Source organism: Camelus ferus, chromosome 4 (genome assembly GCF_009834535.1).
Source record: "Camelus ferus isolate YT-003-E chromosome 4, BCGSAC_Cfer_1.0, whole genome shotgun sequence".
In the NCBI taxonomy this organism is placed as follows: Eukaryota; Metazoa; Chordata; class Mammalia; order Artiodactyla; family Camelidae; genus Camelus; species Camelus ferus.
This window is the reverse complement of record NC_045699.1, coordinates 36,930,829-36,948,064: the sequence shown is the minus strand read 5'-3', so window position 1 is coordinate 36,948,064 and position 17,236 is coordinate 36,930,829. Positions and strand designations below refer to the sequence as shown.

General features: G+C 39.3%; 1 protein-coding gene across 25 annotated transcripts in view; it reads right to left on the bottom strand.

The window, feature by feature from the left end:
• The window catches only part of TMC1 (transmembrane channel like 1), a 310,690-nt gene that overhangs the window by 31,671 nt on the left and 261,783 nt on the right, over positions 1–17,236 (bottom strand). For 24 of the 25 annotated variants that reach the window (XR_004319262.1, XR_004319261.1, XR_004319264.1 and 21 more), the window contains 5 exons: positions 12,410–12,552; positions 9,412–9,556; positions 8,570–8,764; positions 5,857–6,036; positions 5,585–5,746 (listed from right to left, as the gene is read on the bottom strand). Coding sequence is in view for 21 of the 25 variants with exons in the window: in XM_032477833.1 (XP_032333724.1) it covers positions 5,585–5,746; positions 5,857–6,036; positions 8,570–8,764; positions 9,412–9,556; positions 12,410–12,552 (825 nt within the window). In the remaining 4 variants the exon portion in view is untranslated. The remainder of the gene's footprint in view (positions 1–5,584; positions 5,747–5,856; positions 6,037–8,569; positions 8,765–9,411; positions 9,557–12,409; positions 12,553–17,236) is intronic. The other variant, XM_032477847.1, reaches the window with a different exon arrangement.

Here is a 17,236-nt window from a genome sequence, read left to right as displayed (position 1 = left end):
CTCTTAAATAAAAAGTACCAAAGTGGTTATGGACACACAGCCATGTGAACATACACTGAAAGCCACTGAACTGGGTACTTTCAATGGATAAAATGTATATGTGAATTATATCTCAATAAAGTTGCTTAAAAAGTGCTAAAATGCTATGCTCTGATAAGAAATGGGTTGTTAAAAATGTACAAAACAGGACATGTGGCATAAATTCATTGTTAACAAAAATCCTATGTATATATACATACATACATATATGTATATATGTATATGCAAACCATGTATATGCATCTGCATAGAAGAGGTCTGGAAAATTAAAAACTTGCTACCTCAGTGGTATGGACTTGAAGTTAGTGAAAATGTGTGTGCTGTGGGTTAGTGGGAAGTTCACTATTTCCTCATGGAATTCATAACAATAGGCAATAAATATAAGAGCAGACATACAATTATAAATTTTCATCATGATAATTCTCTTCTGCCCTTTCCTTTCTGTTCCTTCCCAGTAATTCAAGCCCTAAGATTGAAAACACCAAAAATCTAATAAGACCTACTTTGCCAGAAATAATAGTATTCTTCTCTAATAAAAGAAGTCTTCTGGTTTTTATTTCTAGCTACCTCTATATAATCTCCCTTCTAAAATAACTAGCGAGAGAGAATTACCTTACAGGGCAAGGGCCCACTTGACTAGCATATATTAGTTTAATTTCCAGTCTCATGCTTCCAAGCAGTGCTTCCTAAACTCCAGGTAGTCGTGTACCACCTTCACGATTCTTGCCATGTCCGAGTACCATCTGAAATATTATTTACCTAATATTTCTTTTAACTTTAATATACTTAATTCTCAAAAAATAACTGCTACTATTGTAAGTAGAAGGTGTATATCATCTGCCATAAATAGTAGTTAACTATAATATACATATAATAAAAGCAAAATAATTATACTGAAAACCTTAAAATGTAAATGTAAACAGTTATCTTAGCATTAGTTCCCACCAAAAGTAGTGCCTGTGACAAGGGCTTGTAAGCCAGCAGTATATTTGAGGAAGTGGAGACTGGGAAGAATGAAACAGGAAAGCAGAGAAAGCCTTTACCCAAGAGTGTGTTAAAATCTGTCACTATTGGGGCCACTGGGTCTTGATTCTTCTGGGGACCCGCTGAGTAGCTATACAGAATAAGTCTCAGAATTGTCCACTCAAGAGACAGAAGAGGGAAGTATTGCTCCACCAGCCCCATTCCCATCAGTCAGGGATGGCCCTATGTAGTATTAACGCCCCACGTGGTGAGAGCAGAGAAGCGTTAGGGTAAAGGTGAGAATTTACATACTGCTTAGTTGAGATGCTGTCAGGAGACAGCTGCATACAGTTGCTTCCTGCAGCAATAGCTGGAGTAAAAAGATGAGTGTGATGTTTCTGCATATTCTGAGTGCCTGTCCAGCTCTCCACAGTCTTCTTGTGTTGCTTTTCCCTTTGTCTTCTCCACTCCAGCCCCACTGGCTTTCTTTCACACCCTCAAACTCCATAGACCCTGTTGCCTTCATCCTACTCAATCACTCTTACTTCACCTCCTAACTCAATTTATACCAACTAATGTGCATCTCTATAGCATCACTCATAGGGAATTCTCTCACCTTGATGACTAGCGCACGCACTGCATTCTTGTAGTCTTTTGTTGACATTGTAAATTTGCAAACTTTGTAAGATTATTTAATTAATGACTTTGTTCCCCCTAAGAGGTTGTAATTTTCACAAAGGCAAAGAGCAGGTCCACCTTTGTTCCCATTGTACCTCCAGTACCTAGCACAATGCCTGACACTTAGCATGCACTCAGTAAATAGGGAATGAACGACTGAGTGGCTGTAAATTCCTGCAGTTACTTCTGGACATAACTTTCCTCTTCTCTCCTCTTATTCTCCTTTTCATTCCCCAGGCAATTTGAGCTCAGATTTTAATAACTAGCATCAATCAGAGGTAGGCTGTGAGGGATATTTTCAGGTTTCCACCACCACGCCAGGAAGATTTCCTCAGGTAAGAGAACATTTCAGAGTGGTTTTGAAGTCCTCCACATCCTCCTAAGCATCCTCATCCTCATCCCAGTGGTCAAAATACTATTTTTTCCTAAGCAGTACTCTAACTTTCACATAAAATAGCAGAAGAGGATTCAAACATTATATTAAAATGTGAAAATATTTATTAACATACCCTAGGATGAATTCACTGAGTTATAAGGAAGGAAATTCCAAAAATGGTGGCCCAGCCCACCTTGGGGACATCATCCAACCCCAGTTCCCAGCGCGCTAGTCAGGATGGACGCACGGCCTCCACACAGGCCATCTGTGAGCGCCACACCCGTCACTTCACACTTGACACTCATGACTCTGTTAAACATGCCTGGGCAGCTTTGATCAGCAAACCTAAGAGGATCATTAGCAAGGAAAGGGAAAATAACAGAGAAGAGGCATCACAAAGTGTCACAGACTGTAGACAGTCCATGGCAGGAGTCGAAGTGTTGATGCTATTATGTTTCTGGGGGACGGTTCAAATCTACGGAGAAGGTTAAATTTGGGCTCCTGTCATTGACTTCCTTTAAGATCTTGAGCCAATCATTTTACTCATCTAAGTCATAGCTCCTCATCTATAAAATGGGGATAATGATTTAACTTCTCTCAGAGGGTAGTTTAAAAATTCAAAGGCGTAATGCTTGGCACACTAGAGGCATATGATACGCAAAAGCCACGGTTGTCATTATCTTCAGCTCTTGGCTGCTTTCTCTCCGTCCCCAAAATGCAGACCTCATTATATAGCTTCAATAGTGGTCTCCCAAGAATGGCTCTGCTGCCTGCCTATCAAATGCCCCTGGAGATGAGACTAAGTGACTATAGCTTCAGATTCCCTGGAGAGACAAAGGAGCGGCCAAACTCTTAAATTCAAATTCACAGAGAGTCTTGAGTCCTACAGCATCCTTGAGGAAAAACAAGGCAGAGGGCATCCAATGGGAAGAAGAGGAAACATCTGGAATGTTCTCACAGAACAATGAGCAAGTCTTTGGGGTGCAGCCCCAACATTCCATGCAAAGCAGCTGCCTTTACTATTTCTTCTGGAATCTTTTTTTTTTAAAGTGGTTAGAATAATTGTTTCCAGTGGCATGGATAGAGATATTGATCTCTTAAAGGCCACACCTTCCCAGCACCTCAGGATTTTTGCGTCCCCTGTGTTTTCTCTGCCTCCATGGATACCCACCTCCCTTATCAAAACTCCATTCAGAACCACAGCCCCTTTCCTCCTGCGACTCCTACAGACTTTCCCACAAGTGCTGGATGCTCCTTTAGAAGCAGGAAGGTGAAAGAGAAAAGGGAAACCCTACTGCAAATGGCAGTAAGAGAAGATGATGAAGCAAGGAAAACCACTGGGGTCAGGATTTTTTTTTTTTTTTTTTTTTGACAAGACAAGCAGCATGGTCCAGAGGCTCCTAAGAAAAATTAAATGAATAACTTTTTCTTTATTTTAATTCAGTATGTGTGGGAATATCCCAGAAGCTTCTGCATAATCAGAAATATAAGTATTCTCCTAGAGTGCACTGACAGTCACATCTAATTAATTGCTGCCTCCTCCTCAGAAGTGAGCAGCTCTGTTTTATTCTTGACAGTTAGTACTATTAATCCTGTTTAACAGGTGTTTGCCTGGTAAAGCATAGGTTTTTTTTTTTTTATCCCTCATGCCAGTCTGCTTTCTGGGATGTACATAGGAGAATGTCTCACACTCTTTGAGTTTGTGAAAACTATACTTCATATTTTTTTCATTTCTCTCAACTTTTGCTAAAGATTTAGGGAGAAGCCTAGATGAGATAAAACAGACTCATGTTAAGCAGCATGACAAGACTTTGCTTCAAGGAGCTTTGAAACATGGAAACCCCTATACTCCTGTGTATTCATTTCCTATTGCTGCTATTAGAAATTACCACAAAATTAGTGCCTTAACACAACACAAATTTCTTTTCTTACAGTTCTGGAGGTTAGAAGCCGAAAATCAAGGTGCAAGCACCAGGTGCAAGATGTCTGCTTCCTTGCCTTCTCCGGCATCCAGAGGCCACCGAATTCCTTGGCTCATGGCCCCCTCCCTGCATCTTTAAAGTGCATCACTCCAACCTCTGGTTCCACTGTCACATCCATTTTTTCTGACTTTCACTCGTTTCCCACTTATAAGCATGCTTGTGATTTTGTTAGGCCCACCAGCACAATCCGGGATAATTTTCCTATCCCAAGATCTTTAACTTAATCACATTGGTAAAGTCCATCTTCCTGTAAATATAGTGACAGTTTCCAGGGATTAGGCTGTGGACGTTTTTGAGGGGCCATTATTCTGTCTCCCACACCATGTACCATAAGTATCTCTCTACCAAGTGCAGGCAGCTTTCATTTCATTTCACTTATTATCTCATAAATAGTATGCTTTGTAAACAGAAATGTATGTATGAAATGTACGTATCTGGAAACAGAGTATTTAATAACATGTAACTGGGAAGAGAGGGGTCTATGTGATTCCTGAAAAGCTTAAAAAAATAAAGTAAAATAAAAACCTTAATTACATCATACTTTTTGGACTCAGTCTTCAGTGGTGTATGTCTAGCATTATACGTGTTTTTCTTATTTTTTTTCCACAATTGAAATCACAGGTGATTGGCTTAAGTCAGATGAGTGTCTGAAGCTGAGGATATCTAATGATATGCATATTTGTTTAAATTATGTTAGTTTTATAGGACTAATGCTAACTTTCAACTTTCCTTTTATCTTACAAAACAAAGTACACAGTAAAAAATTATTCAAATAATCTCACAAAGACTACAGTACTGCTGAAACTAAACTATTGTCTAACAGACAGAAGCACCAAAATGTCTGTTCATCAATGATGAACCAAAGTCAAAAATCAGTTTATGAGGAATTTCAATTCTAATGAAATAAAATTAAACGCTTTCAGAATGCAAAATTGGATTTGTATAGAAATAAGAGACCTGAAGTAGGTGTTTTTGTTTGGTTTGGTTTCCCTTCTTGGACAGAACGCCATATGAAATGTTTCTTTTATCTGCTAAAATATCACTAGTCTTAGACTAGGGTCATTTACATAACCATCAGGAAAACAACAAACCTAAAACAGTATTTCCTTTAACGCTTAAGAGGCAATATTTGATAAAGATGTAACATAACTGAAACGAGTATTAGTGTATACTCCCTTTTTTTAAAAACGGAAAATAGGTAACACTAACTAGAGTTCTATTTAAATATTTGCTTGGGTCTGTATCTAAATCTGGGTGCTTTATTATAACACATGTACACAGTAAATATCTCCTCAGACCATTTAAAAATATTCTTCCTTCATATGCAACTGTAAAAGGGGTGTAAATGTAGCACTTACCTGAATGGATGCATGTGAGGCTGGCATGAGATGCATGAAATTCACAGCCAGCACATGGTAAAGAGTCAGTAAATCTTAGCCATTTTCATTAATAAGCAATAAAAAACAGGCCACACATATGGAAGAAATACTGACTCTGCTCTTTTTCAATCCATTCATTGTTAATGCACTTCTGTTTGTGACATTACCTGTCCCACCATTGTTTCCCAGCAGGGTCCCCGAGGTACATCTGCAGGGTGCACAAAATAGGGGGGCCCAGTGCTATTTCCACTGAGTGACGCATTGTAAGCCTTGATCATGTTGGCTTCCCAAAGGGTAATGTTGGCCTTTACTAGCTTCTCCTCTTCAATCTAGAAAGCAGAGGGATGGAAACAAAAATGAAGACAACAGATTTCAAAGGCATTTCTGGCAATCTTGAGACTGGGAATGATGGCAAGGACAACCCAGACACAAGACTTACCTTGTTGTTAATCTCATCCATCAAGGCAAGAATAAATACATACAAGTTGCCTAAAAGAAGAGCAAAAATGCGCCCCAACAGCCATTTCAGAGCAATGAGGGGATGGTAGTCCTCCAATTCAGCAAATAAGTCAAACAACGTTGGACAGAACATCCCCAGGAGGGACATGACCATGTTCATCTACAAAAAGACATAAGGGATGAACTAAGTTAAATGTGTTTAAAAATTATCGTTTCTTTCCTTCAGAATTTGCAAGATTCCAGCTAGATTCCTTTGATATTTTATAAGACTAAAGATTATTTCATGCATTTAAAAAATTTGATCTTAATAAAACAACAAAGACAATATTCAACTCACATTCTCAAGATGTACATTTGCATGAGCTTGTGGATGTGCCAGTAATAATAGTCTGTTTCCTGGTATAATGAGGGATGCAATTTACATTACTCTCTATGCAGAGAATACATAGTTTTACAGGGTAAAACATGATATGGTTTTGATTCTGATACAGTTCACAACAAGATTTCCCAAGGAAATGGAAAATGATCTGCTTAAGGAATGAGGTCCAAACTGGAAATATTAATTTGACAACCAGCCTATGGGCTAGTTTAATCAGTTAGAATGGATCAATTCCTTGAGATGGGCTCAGGATTAAACACGGAGCTTGGGGGAATGCAAGGTGCCAGGGGCAAAAAAGAAAAAAAGAAAGAAAGAAAATGGAATGGGTTTTATCAAAGAAATCAGAGAGAATGTTCAGAGAAACAAAAGGAAAATATTGGAATAATGTTATCAAAGCCAAGGTAGAAAAGTTTCAAAAATGAAGACCTGGTTTATAATGCCAAAGGTAAGATAATTACGAAAGAGAGAGAGAAAAAATGGAAATATGACAAGCAGGAAATTTGTGGTCCTTATCTCTAGACCGATTGGCACACATTATTAGGCTAAATTAAGTCAAAGGAAAGAATACAGAGCATGTACTACTTTTATAATGAGGGGGAAAAAACCTTTAAATAAATTTTTAAAAAAGGTTCTGGCAATGTCTTTGCCTGAATACCTGGCTCAAATTGTCACCACTAAACAATTCCTATTTCCCCTCATAGACTCCATGTTTTGAATGATTAGAACTACCAGGCTATATTTAGAAAATAATCATCAATAGTTTTTTTTCCATTTTGATTAAGAACATTATATAAATATGACTAGCAGGAACTAAAAGTCAGCATGACATAGTATAAAATCAGCATGATATAATTTCAGCCTAAAGTCAAGTCTTGGCAGAGCCTGTGTGATTTTATATAAGGTAAATTTAAATTCTGTTTCATCAAATTTGTAAAGTTATTCATGAATTCCCCTTATTACCTTTCTCAGTCCCTAGGAATCAGGGGTCCCCTAAGACAGATGTTAAACAGGTTCCTATAAAGAATCACTCTTTTAGTGATAATTAGCCATCCTTTACTATAGCTCATTTATACAGAAGTGTGATCAATATGAACTGTGGGCCAAAGTGGCATAATAATTTTGCCTATAAATACTATCATAAATGCAAGAGATAATTTTGAAAGCAAACTTAGGAATGTGTTGAGGTTCTCTTTTGTTTTATATAAACAACGTAACTACCTAATCACTCTCTGCTTTACAGGTTTCCATGGAATGTCTATGTCATCATGTTCTCGTAAATGTATGGTCTCCCATCTCCAGTGTTACTGCGTCTGAAATACCTAGAATGTTTTTGTTTGGAGCCCTCTGCTGTAAGTAGGTTCTACCATTTTCTGTCCAAGATTTTTCTGGGAAATTCTATGCTTACGAAGACTTTCTTAATCTGTTTGGCCTACCAAGGCTCTGCAGAAGTTTCAGTGTGGAAAGTCTAAATCTCCACACACTTTGAAAATGTCCAAGTTCAAAGTGATGCCCCATCGTATTCTGGAACGTTTTATGAAAAGGAACCCCAGCAACAACACATGACCAACGATTTCCTGATTCTAAATATTTACCTCTGACTTTCTCTCTTGGGCCTGCCAAATGGGCAGATACCCTGAAGACAAATCACAATCACAGTATTTAATTCCTGGCAAAGAGCTGGCCTTCTTCATTTGAATAGCATTTTTCGGGGGAGGAAATGAGGTAGAAGGAGGAAGATGTGGAGAGGTGCAGTTAGGCTGCTAGTGAAAAAGAGAGAGAAGCCTAGACTTGCCCAAAGCAGGGGAGGCAATCTGAATATTTCCAGTAAGATAAACATACAAACTAAAAGCTTAATCATCACTGCTTCAAAGAATTCAGACAACAGTTGGATCTTTCCAAAACAGATGTAAGATCTACAGAGAAAGCAACATAGGGTCATAGAGAGAGTACTGGGCTTCAGCTCAAGATTCCCAGATTTTAACTCACTGTTCTCTGACCACGAACGCATCACCTAATCTTCTGAGATTCATTATCTCTGTCTATAAAATACACTGTTCGGAATAAATGTGTCCTAATCTCTCTTCCATCTCTACCTTTCTCTAATGTCACAAAGTGAAAAACAGACAGATAGTAGACAGATTTGGAAACAAGGCTACTACAGAGTGGGAAATGTGCACCAGGGTTGGTTCACTCTCAGGGCAGGATGACGGACACAGGTAATGAGTGGCCAAGTTTCATGTTCCAGCATTGAAGCACAACCCACAAAATTTCAAATGTCTGGTTCTAAGCACATAAAAAGCATGCAGAGACGAACTTCATTTTTTTCCCACCACCCAAGGGTGTCAGGATCTTGCTGCGCAAATTCCTGGGATCGCTTCACAGCCCAAAAGATGAGGTATCCACTCCCGCCAAGTGTTAGAAACACGAAGAAGTTAGCAAGAAACCTCAGGAATCTGATCAAGTGGATGTTTTCTTCTACTTGGGCTGCTCGCTCTTCTATTATGGCTTCCTGTACCCAGGCAAAACAGAAAAAAAAAAAAAAAAAAAAGAGAGAGAGAGAGAGAGAAAGAAAGAAAGATCTGAGCTACAAAAGGTATCATGAACTCAGGAATTATTTTTGCAAACATCAGAATGTGAGCATTGAAAATGTGAACTAAATCTGGGATTCCACAAACCAAGTGAATGTTTCCAGCAAGTGAGAAAAAGTAAGAGAAAGAAGGAAGAAGTCTTACAAACAAGCTCTGATTGATCTAATACTATGATAGTCTTCATTCTAAATCCTATTCTAGTGCAGTTTTTTTTAAAACTACAAAATAATACTTTAGAGTCATTTTAAATATTGGGCTAATGTATTTCTGTAAATAATTAGTGAGCATTGTTCTATTATTTAAAATATCTGATTCTGATTACTAATGGTCAGCTATTTCAAGCCAATGGCATTGTTTTAGTACCAAATTTAGGGAGAAACAGTACTGTCATGGGTAATCAATTATTTTCCAGTCATAATCAGAACCCTCCCCAGATACTGGTGGGAAGAAATGATGAGTTAATCTTGCCTTTAACTGTCAAGATACTTTGCTACCTAGACCCTTTCAAATGGCTCCAATTTTACTCTTAGAAATACCAAGAAAAGGCTCTTCAAGTTGGTGTCTTTACCCTAAAGTTCATTGCAATAGAGTTGAATTTGTTGTCTGCTGTTTCAGGATTGCCAATCAAGTAGTCCCAGCTGGTGAACACCTTCCAGCTGAAGTTGAAAGTGTTGTCATCACCACCTCCATCATCACCAATATTTTTGGTCATCCTGTAAAACAGGAAGTTTAATCCAGCAGCCAGAATACAAGCAGAAAGGGAGAGGTTAGGAAAGCTGGGTAAGCAATATCTAAAAGACATACATTTTCAAACAAGTTTGTTCTAATAACCAGAAAATAAAAGTTTCTTTAAAATTTTTTTGGTTTGTTTAAATTTTTTAAACTGTTCATTTTCAGGCCTTCAAGATGAAAAGACTACTGATCATTGATTTTAACAATTAAGCAAGTTATACAAAAATATGTACTTTTTATTTGTTTTCCTAAGCTGTTTTCTAAAGGTCATATACTGAGTTCTCAACCTTTTGTGAGATAAGGAACTCTAGAAATCTGATGAAAACCATTGAGACCCTCCAGAGGGAAAAAATATGTATAGACCCTTAAATTGTTGTATACAACTTTAGTGGTTTCCAGACCTCCTGAAGCCTAAAGTTGGCCTAATCAGGTCAGGTCAGGAAACTCCTACATAGATTTCAATTCCTCTTAGAATCTCCCCATGGAGTGCGTACACAGAATGTATGAAAATTTTCCATACTCTACAGCTCTCAGCCAAAAATCAAGATTTTTATGCAACCTAAATGCCAAGTGGCTACATATACTCTAATCAGTGATTTTTTAACATACATATATATATATATATGTATTTTTTTTTTTTGCTTGGAGAGTTTAAAATGCATTTACTTACAGGTTTATTTCAGTGGTTAGAGATCTATATTCCACTTACTTCACTTCCTTTTTTTTCCCTTATCACTTTAAATAGCAAATTAAAATTTCATGTGATATATATTATAAAATTGTCTCATGAGGTTTTGGTTTTTTAAATATAATAGTGATATGGAACTGAAAAAGAAAGGGGCACAATGACATAAAGCTGACATTATAGGTTAGCAGGCATCTCTAAGGTCACCTAAATTCCCCCACTGTTAGTTCCACTCCTAACAGAGGTTTATATATTTTAAATGGGCTAATGTGTTTGAAAAATAACCAAAAATAATTATTCCCTATATCAGTCTACCACTTCACCATTTGCAAATGGTATTTATGTGTACTATCATATCTGTCCTTCTCAAAAACTTAACAAGAGCTCAGGGTCATTAATATTATTCTCTTTTTGCAGATGGGGAAGCTAAAGGGTAAAATCATGAAGTGATTTGCTGAACACTAACCAGAAATAAACCACAGAGGTGGGTCAAGGGCTTAGGTTTTCTGACTTCACTCTGGTGCCAAAGCTAAGACACGATGACATAAAATGCATTTTTGTAGGTCAAAAAGAGTTGAAATAAAACATTTCTGATGGCTTAACCTAAGGAGAAAATTATTTATCCGATTAAGATGTCACCACGTCTTTTTTGCACTGTCACTGAGCAAAGGGCAGGGCCTCAAGTAAAGCTAACCACTTGGGAAGATAAATTTTGAGTGGAGCTTTGTCACTGGCAAAACTCTGCAGCTGTAGACAGCCTTCTAGAGAAAGGAGCTCTAGCTGGACAGACCAACTGGGAACACCAAGCATGTGGGAATTGACAAGAAAGGGAGTGGATTACTAAAAGGAGAAAGGAAGGATACTGAAGACAAACTACAGTCACAACACATTTTTGCCGAGAGGTGGCCTAGATGGCTATAAAGTATTCCATGCACAGCCCCATCTCTTGTCTCTAGAGGAAAGAAGTGTACATACTTACGAAAATTCTTCCTTTTTCAGAGGGGCTACACCTTTGAACTACTATATTGTTGAGAAGCAATCTCAACATATCATTTGCAAGGAAGGAAAGAGTGAAAGAAGAAAGGGTCTAAAACTAGGGTGACCAACCATGTTGGTCTATCAGGAACTGAGTGGGTTTCCAGGACACAGGCCCTTCAATGCTAAAACTGGGAGAGTACTGGGTCAATAAAGTTAGTCATCCTATCTTAAAACTCCAAGTACTTTCTTGGGTTTTTATCTAATTTTCCTCCTAATTTCCCTATTAAGTAATCAAAAATAGATATTTGCCTCCTTTGTGGATGAGGATGCTGAGGCAAACAATATGGGCAAGGTGGAAAAGCCCATCAGTTGCCTAGCTGACGTTAGAACTCAGTTTCCCTTGATCTGAGTCATGTATCCGATAAATCCTCTCATGTTTATTCCAAAAATGAATTTGTCTGGGGGTGGAAAGGAGGGGTGGGGGGAAGAGATGATAAAGGATTCTGTACAATCATTTACATCTCATCAATTGGTTTTCTACTAAGCTTTGTCCCCAGGGCTAGGAGTCAGGTAGGTTCTCCTAGCCCTGGGGACAAGCTTTGGAATTGTCTTGCCATATAGGCCAATGAGCTTAAACCACTTGCCAATCAGGTAATAAGCAACAGAAGGTCCCCTGCCAGAGGGAGGGACCTAAATCAAGCTGGTTTGGTTGGCATAACATGGCTGAGTGGTTATTCTGGTTTTCTTTTGTTTTGTTTTTTTAATGAACAGGGACCAACAGGTTCTGCCTATTGAGCTGATTCTGCAAATCACAAACCTCTGTGCACACAAAAAGAGGGGTCAGCAGTTCTTTCCCTGTCTTGTTTGCAACATTGATTCACACCTTGAAGTATAAAAAGGCACAACTTTAAAACATGCTTAAACACAGGGTAGGCCCACAACCATCAGTGTGACCCAGTGAGATGATCAAAGGCCTGCACTTGTGTTCAACCCTTTCGTTTGGGAGACATAGTCTGACATTAGTGTCAGTATTAAAACCACATTTTATGTCTTATATATTCTGCATTCTCTAGACATGAAACAGGAAAATATTATATCCATTTCTCAAATTAATTTTCCCATTTGATTCTAGAAATCACTGCTTGCTCCCCAAGAGACCAATGAAACTTACGCTCTAAGGACAACCAGAAAGCTGTATCCAATGCACATGATCCCCACCAGGAAATAGGAGAGTGGCAGTCTGAAATTCATCCATCCAATTGTTCGTTTATTGTTGTAATAGCCATAAAAGAGGACGGAATATTGAGCCAAGCCCTAAAATCCAACAACAAAGCCACTTAGATGCTGTGAAGAGCAACTCAAAGAAAAAAGATCGACTTTTAAAAGGAGTAACAAAATAACATTAATTTTCAAACTTGGGAGATGGCTCTGACACGAGCTTATTGTTTTGCTTTACGAAGCGACAGTTTTTCAGCTGCCACATCGATTGAAAGCCTCTTGGTTCACTTAAAATTCAAGGATTTGTAAATAGACCAAATTTTTAACCAAATATAGGCTTGCTCAGCTGTGGAGCCATTACCGTGAAATGCCCATTGATTGAAACATCAAAACACACTTCATGGTGTCGTCAGATTTACAGTTTTAAGAGCTTGCTTAATATTGGGGGGAGGATCTGAAACGTGCTTCCTCAAAGTGTCATGGCAGGTTTCCACTTGCAGTCACCTGAGACACAGTTAGATTGGTTCTCTATAAACCACAGAGGCCATGTCTCAGCTCACACTTAGCAAAAACAAGGAACAGATGAGATGACATTGGAACCAATCTCCCCAACCTTCTATTCATCTCTAATAACAAGCATGTTTATAAATGCAATTATTTGCTCTTTCCTAAAAATTATCTGCCAGGGTTGGAATCATCATCTTACAAAGCCACCTGAGTAACTGCTCTCTAGACACAGAACACTGGCCTATTTTGATGCTGCTTCCCTTGTAATTGTCTTTATCTTTCTCTCCTCTCATTCAGTGGGTTTTTCAGTCTTAGCTTGGAAGCACTGTTTCTGTATTACTATATATCTACTTCCCCAGCATCTCTCTGACTTCATCTCTCTGTAATAACTTAAAACTACTATGCTTTGTGAAGTGAGAAGATAATAAAGTGCCAATGTGAGGCTTCCTCTTGAGATCAAGTGAGTCACTCTTGAACTTTAGAAAATCCAACTGGCTGCCTTTAACATCATTTATACCAGGCCAGGGACTTTGAAGCCCCCTCCTGAAGAGGGTAGGAGAAGAAGAGGGGGAGGAGGGTGAAAGAGGAAGAGGAGAAAATCTCCTGGATGCTAATTCCTAGAGGAATAATTAAGAGATGTGATTTAGAAAATTACCTTAAACAAAGCTCATGCCTAGCTCTAATCAGAGGCCAAAAAAGATTAGAAAAAACTATTGCTTTCAAATTTTGTGGCAAATTTATGTTTTAATACTCTGTAAAAATAAGCAGGAAAAAAAAAATCTCTGGAAAATCTCAGAAGAGCTCATGGGAGGAAACAGGATCAGGATAGGATGAGAGGGTGTATAGGCAGAAACCAAAGTGTTTCCCTGCACCACCCCTGTCCATAGCTGCATTTTTTCAGCTCAAGAGAAAACAAATCCAACCATAAGAAAATAGGGGGCTCAACAACTAATAGAAACTTTAAATAGGGGAAGCAAGTAGACTAATCTCGTATTCAAGATAAGAAACCAAATAGACATGGATTGGCCAATTGCTCAAGATCCCGCATCATCCCAGGATAACCATTGGGAGGACGTCCCCACAGTTTGGACCCAGTTTGAGGACATCTTCTTGTTTCATACTCATCTAGTTAAGGGCTCTGCTTCCTCTCAGCTATTTTAAATTCAGTCTCCTTCTACCCCATCTCAAACCGTCAGACTGGCCTTTCCATCCCAGGGCAACAATAACAGAACCTGGTAAGTATAGGCACTTGGCCTCTTGCCTCGGTTTTAAGATAGCCTGAACTGTTTCTTTTTTCCCTGTAAATACAATGCACATCATTTCCCCAGACTCCTCTATTTTCCCCTGCAACTGATCCTTACTTCATTTCCTTGCCACCATCCTTATACTTGGTGATAATGGTTTCAGGAATAAAAGCAATCAATAAATCTTGTTGAGCATTTAGCTGAACACCTTACTTCATCTCACAGAGTCTTCACAAGAACCCTCTTGAAGTGGCTGCTGTGAGGGGCAAATCCATATACTTCACCACTGTGCTATACTGCTTCACTTGTGCTTTCTTCACCTGCCAAGCCATGTATCATGCTAATGCCACATCTACCCAGGAAAACAAAGAAACAAGAGACCCCCAGGCCCCTGGATTGGTCCAGAGTGGTGTCAGGACCTCTTGGAAAGGACCTGGACACCACTATTGAAAAAATTTCAAAAGGCCTCATCTCCACATACACAAACATTACAACCTAACACCTTTTCCTAATTCATAATGACAGCACTGGGATTAAAAGACCCCTCCAAAATAACAGAGAAAGTAGATCTATAATAAGCATCTGGTGAGCTTGTTATATTAGCCCAACAGCTACTGGGGCATCTAACTCATCCGGTGTATGTACCATTCAGTGTACGTTGAATGGCCGATACTTCATAAATATTAGGTCACAACCAAAAGGGATAAGGGCCCTTTCTTTGGAATCCTGATTATTTCACAAAGGTTTCTTCAGTTGGCCTAAAATTACATAAGTAGTGAAGCATGTAAATGAAAGAGGAGGTACTATTGAAGCGCTCAGTGTTTTAAAGCTTTATCCAATCCATCTCAGTGGCATATTGAGGGGCGGCTTTAGACACATTGAAAGGCTTAAAAGAAGAAACCCCCTCCCTTTCCACCCAGTGGGCCCACCGCACGCCACACATCTTCCCCTTAAAACTCCCACAGTAGACATCTGGAAGTGACTAAAATAGCAAGGACGCCTAGCCTAGCCAAGGTTCCGTTCAGTTTCCATGTCAGCGCAAACGGCTTTCCCTGCGGGAGCACTCGCCCATCCCAAAATCTGTGACAGAGAAACCACAGTCAGAGCCAAGTTTCAAATGAGCACAGAAAATTCCCGTCCAACTCTGGGTTCCATGCTTGCACATTGCCTATTAAGACTAATTTCTGTTCGAATGCTGCAGCTGGTCTAGGCTGTAGTAACCGACACATACCCACCAGAATGTTTAGATGACGTGGTCACTAGGAATCAACTCATGTACTTATTGATATAACTAATTTTTATCGAGAACTTATTTGCCAAATACTGTACACAGATGGAGTGGGAGACTGGATTACAGAGGCCCCTAAAAATGTTCTGCATACAAATATCCCCTTTATGTGTTACCTGAAATTATATCAGAATTCCATCCCTTTGGTGTTTCTCACTACAAATAAATACTCACTGTGAAAGACAACATTCTATTCCCAAGACGGTAACTGAGTTTCATCATTCTTAACAAGCCTTTTTAGTTTGGAGTAACTGTCAGACCATTATTTTTTTTTAGAAAAATCATGAAGTCAGAACTGGTGGGAAAGGAAGCTGTAATTTCTGAACCATGCCTGCTGAGCATATGTGAAGGGGAAGTGGTACCACTCTAGTCAGGGTGTATTTCTACTTTCCTCTGAGCTGTTATAGGTCATTTATACCCTAGTGTCAAAGAAAGTTTCAAGCGTGGATGAAAGCTAGGGAATGACATCACTTAATACCTGATACAGTGGGGACACAGGAGAGAAGCAAGGAGTGAGACTGCTAACAACACCCCAAACAAACCTTGGCCAACTTCACAGGAACGGCAGCCAGCCTGGCACTTATGTGGTACCTGCTGAGATCCAGCCCGTGGCTGCCCTCCTTCTCTCCAACCAGACTCGCCAAGCTTCCGCCTCATGCTTTGCTCACCTCTTTTGAGTTTCTTTTCCTTTTGCTACAACCCAGACCTAGAGTTGTAAAACTGATGCTATATGGTCCTTAGATAGGGAGCATGTAGATTACAAAGGAGAAGCTGGGCTGAGCCTTCACAGATCTTCTAATTTTCAGTGGAGGGAATGAACTTCTATCTGTCTGTAGGACTCTAGACAGTGAACGCTGGCCCTCTAAATGCTGTGAAGCAGACAGTTTCTTTTGGTGCCCTTCCATATTTTAGTGACCTTGTTCCCCTGCTTCCTTCCCAGACAGGCGATGTTGCTGGTGCCCCAGTCCTCTTTCTGGCTCAGGGATACTATGTTCTCGCTGTCAGGGTTCCTCTTCCTGTTTTCTTGTCCCTCCAAGAAATGGGCATTTTCAGCTAAGTACCCTGAGTAGGCATTTAAAGAAAAAACATTTCTTAAACAGCTACTATGTGCCAGGCATTGTGCTAACCTCTTACACATGCAAAATTACTTTTTTATACCAACCTGCTAGATAGGGATTCATACTACTATTTTATACATGATAATTAAGAGGCTCAAAGTGGCTGTCTAATATCACACAGGTAGTATATGGTAGGATTTAAGCCCAGGTCTGTCTAAATCCATGACTGAATTCTTTTCCTTATGTTTCAATGCCTTTTAAACTATGCTGGCTTCTGTAAAGAGAACTTCCACTTGCCTTTTGTGCCATGGTCCACAACTGACGCTAATGGCGGGAATTCTAGATCCCATGCCCAGTGCCCATTAAACATCTCACTCCACCTGGATGTTCCATGAACCCTGAATCCAGTACATTTTAAATAAGTTCCCCCTACCTGCTTGTTCCTTCCATCTCAGGGAATGACCCACCAACCCACCCAGTTACCTTGGCCAGAAACCTGGATATTTTCATTATCTTGTCATTTCACTCATTAGACCCATGTAGCCACTTGTTAAGTCCTATAGTTTCTACCTCTTTACCCTATCTGATACTGATCCCTTCTCTGTACATCACTGCCTCTCTGCCTCCATCTTACACCAACAGACCCATACCACATTCACAAAGAATCTGCTAAAGGGTAACTC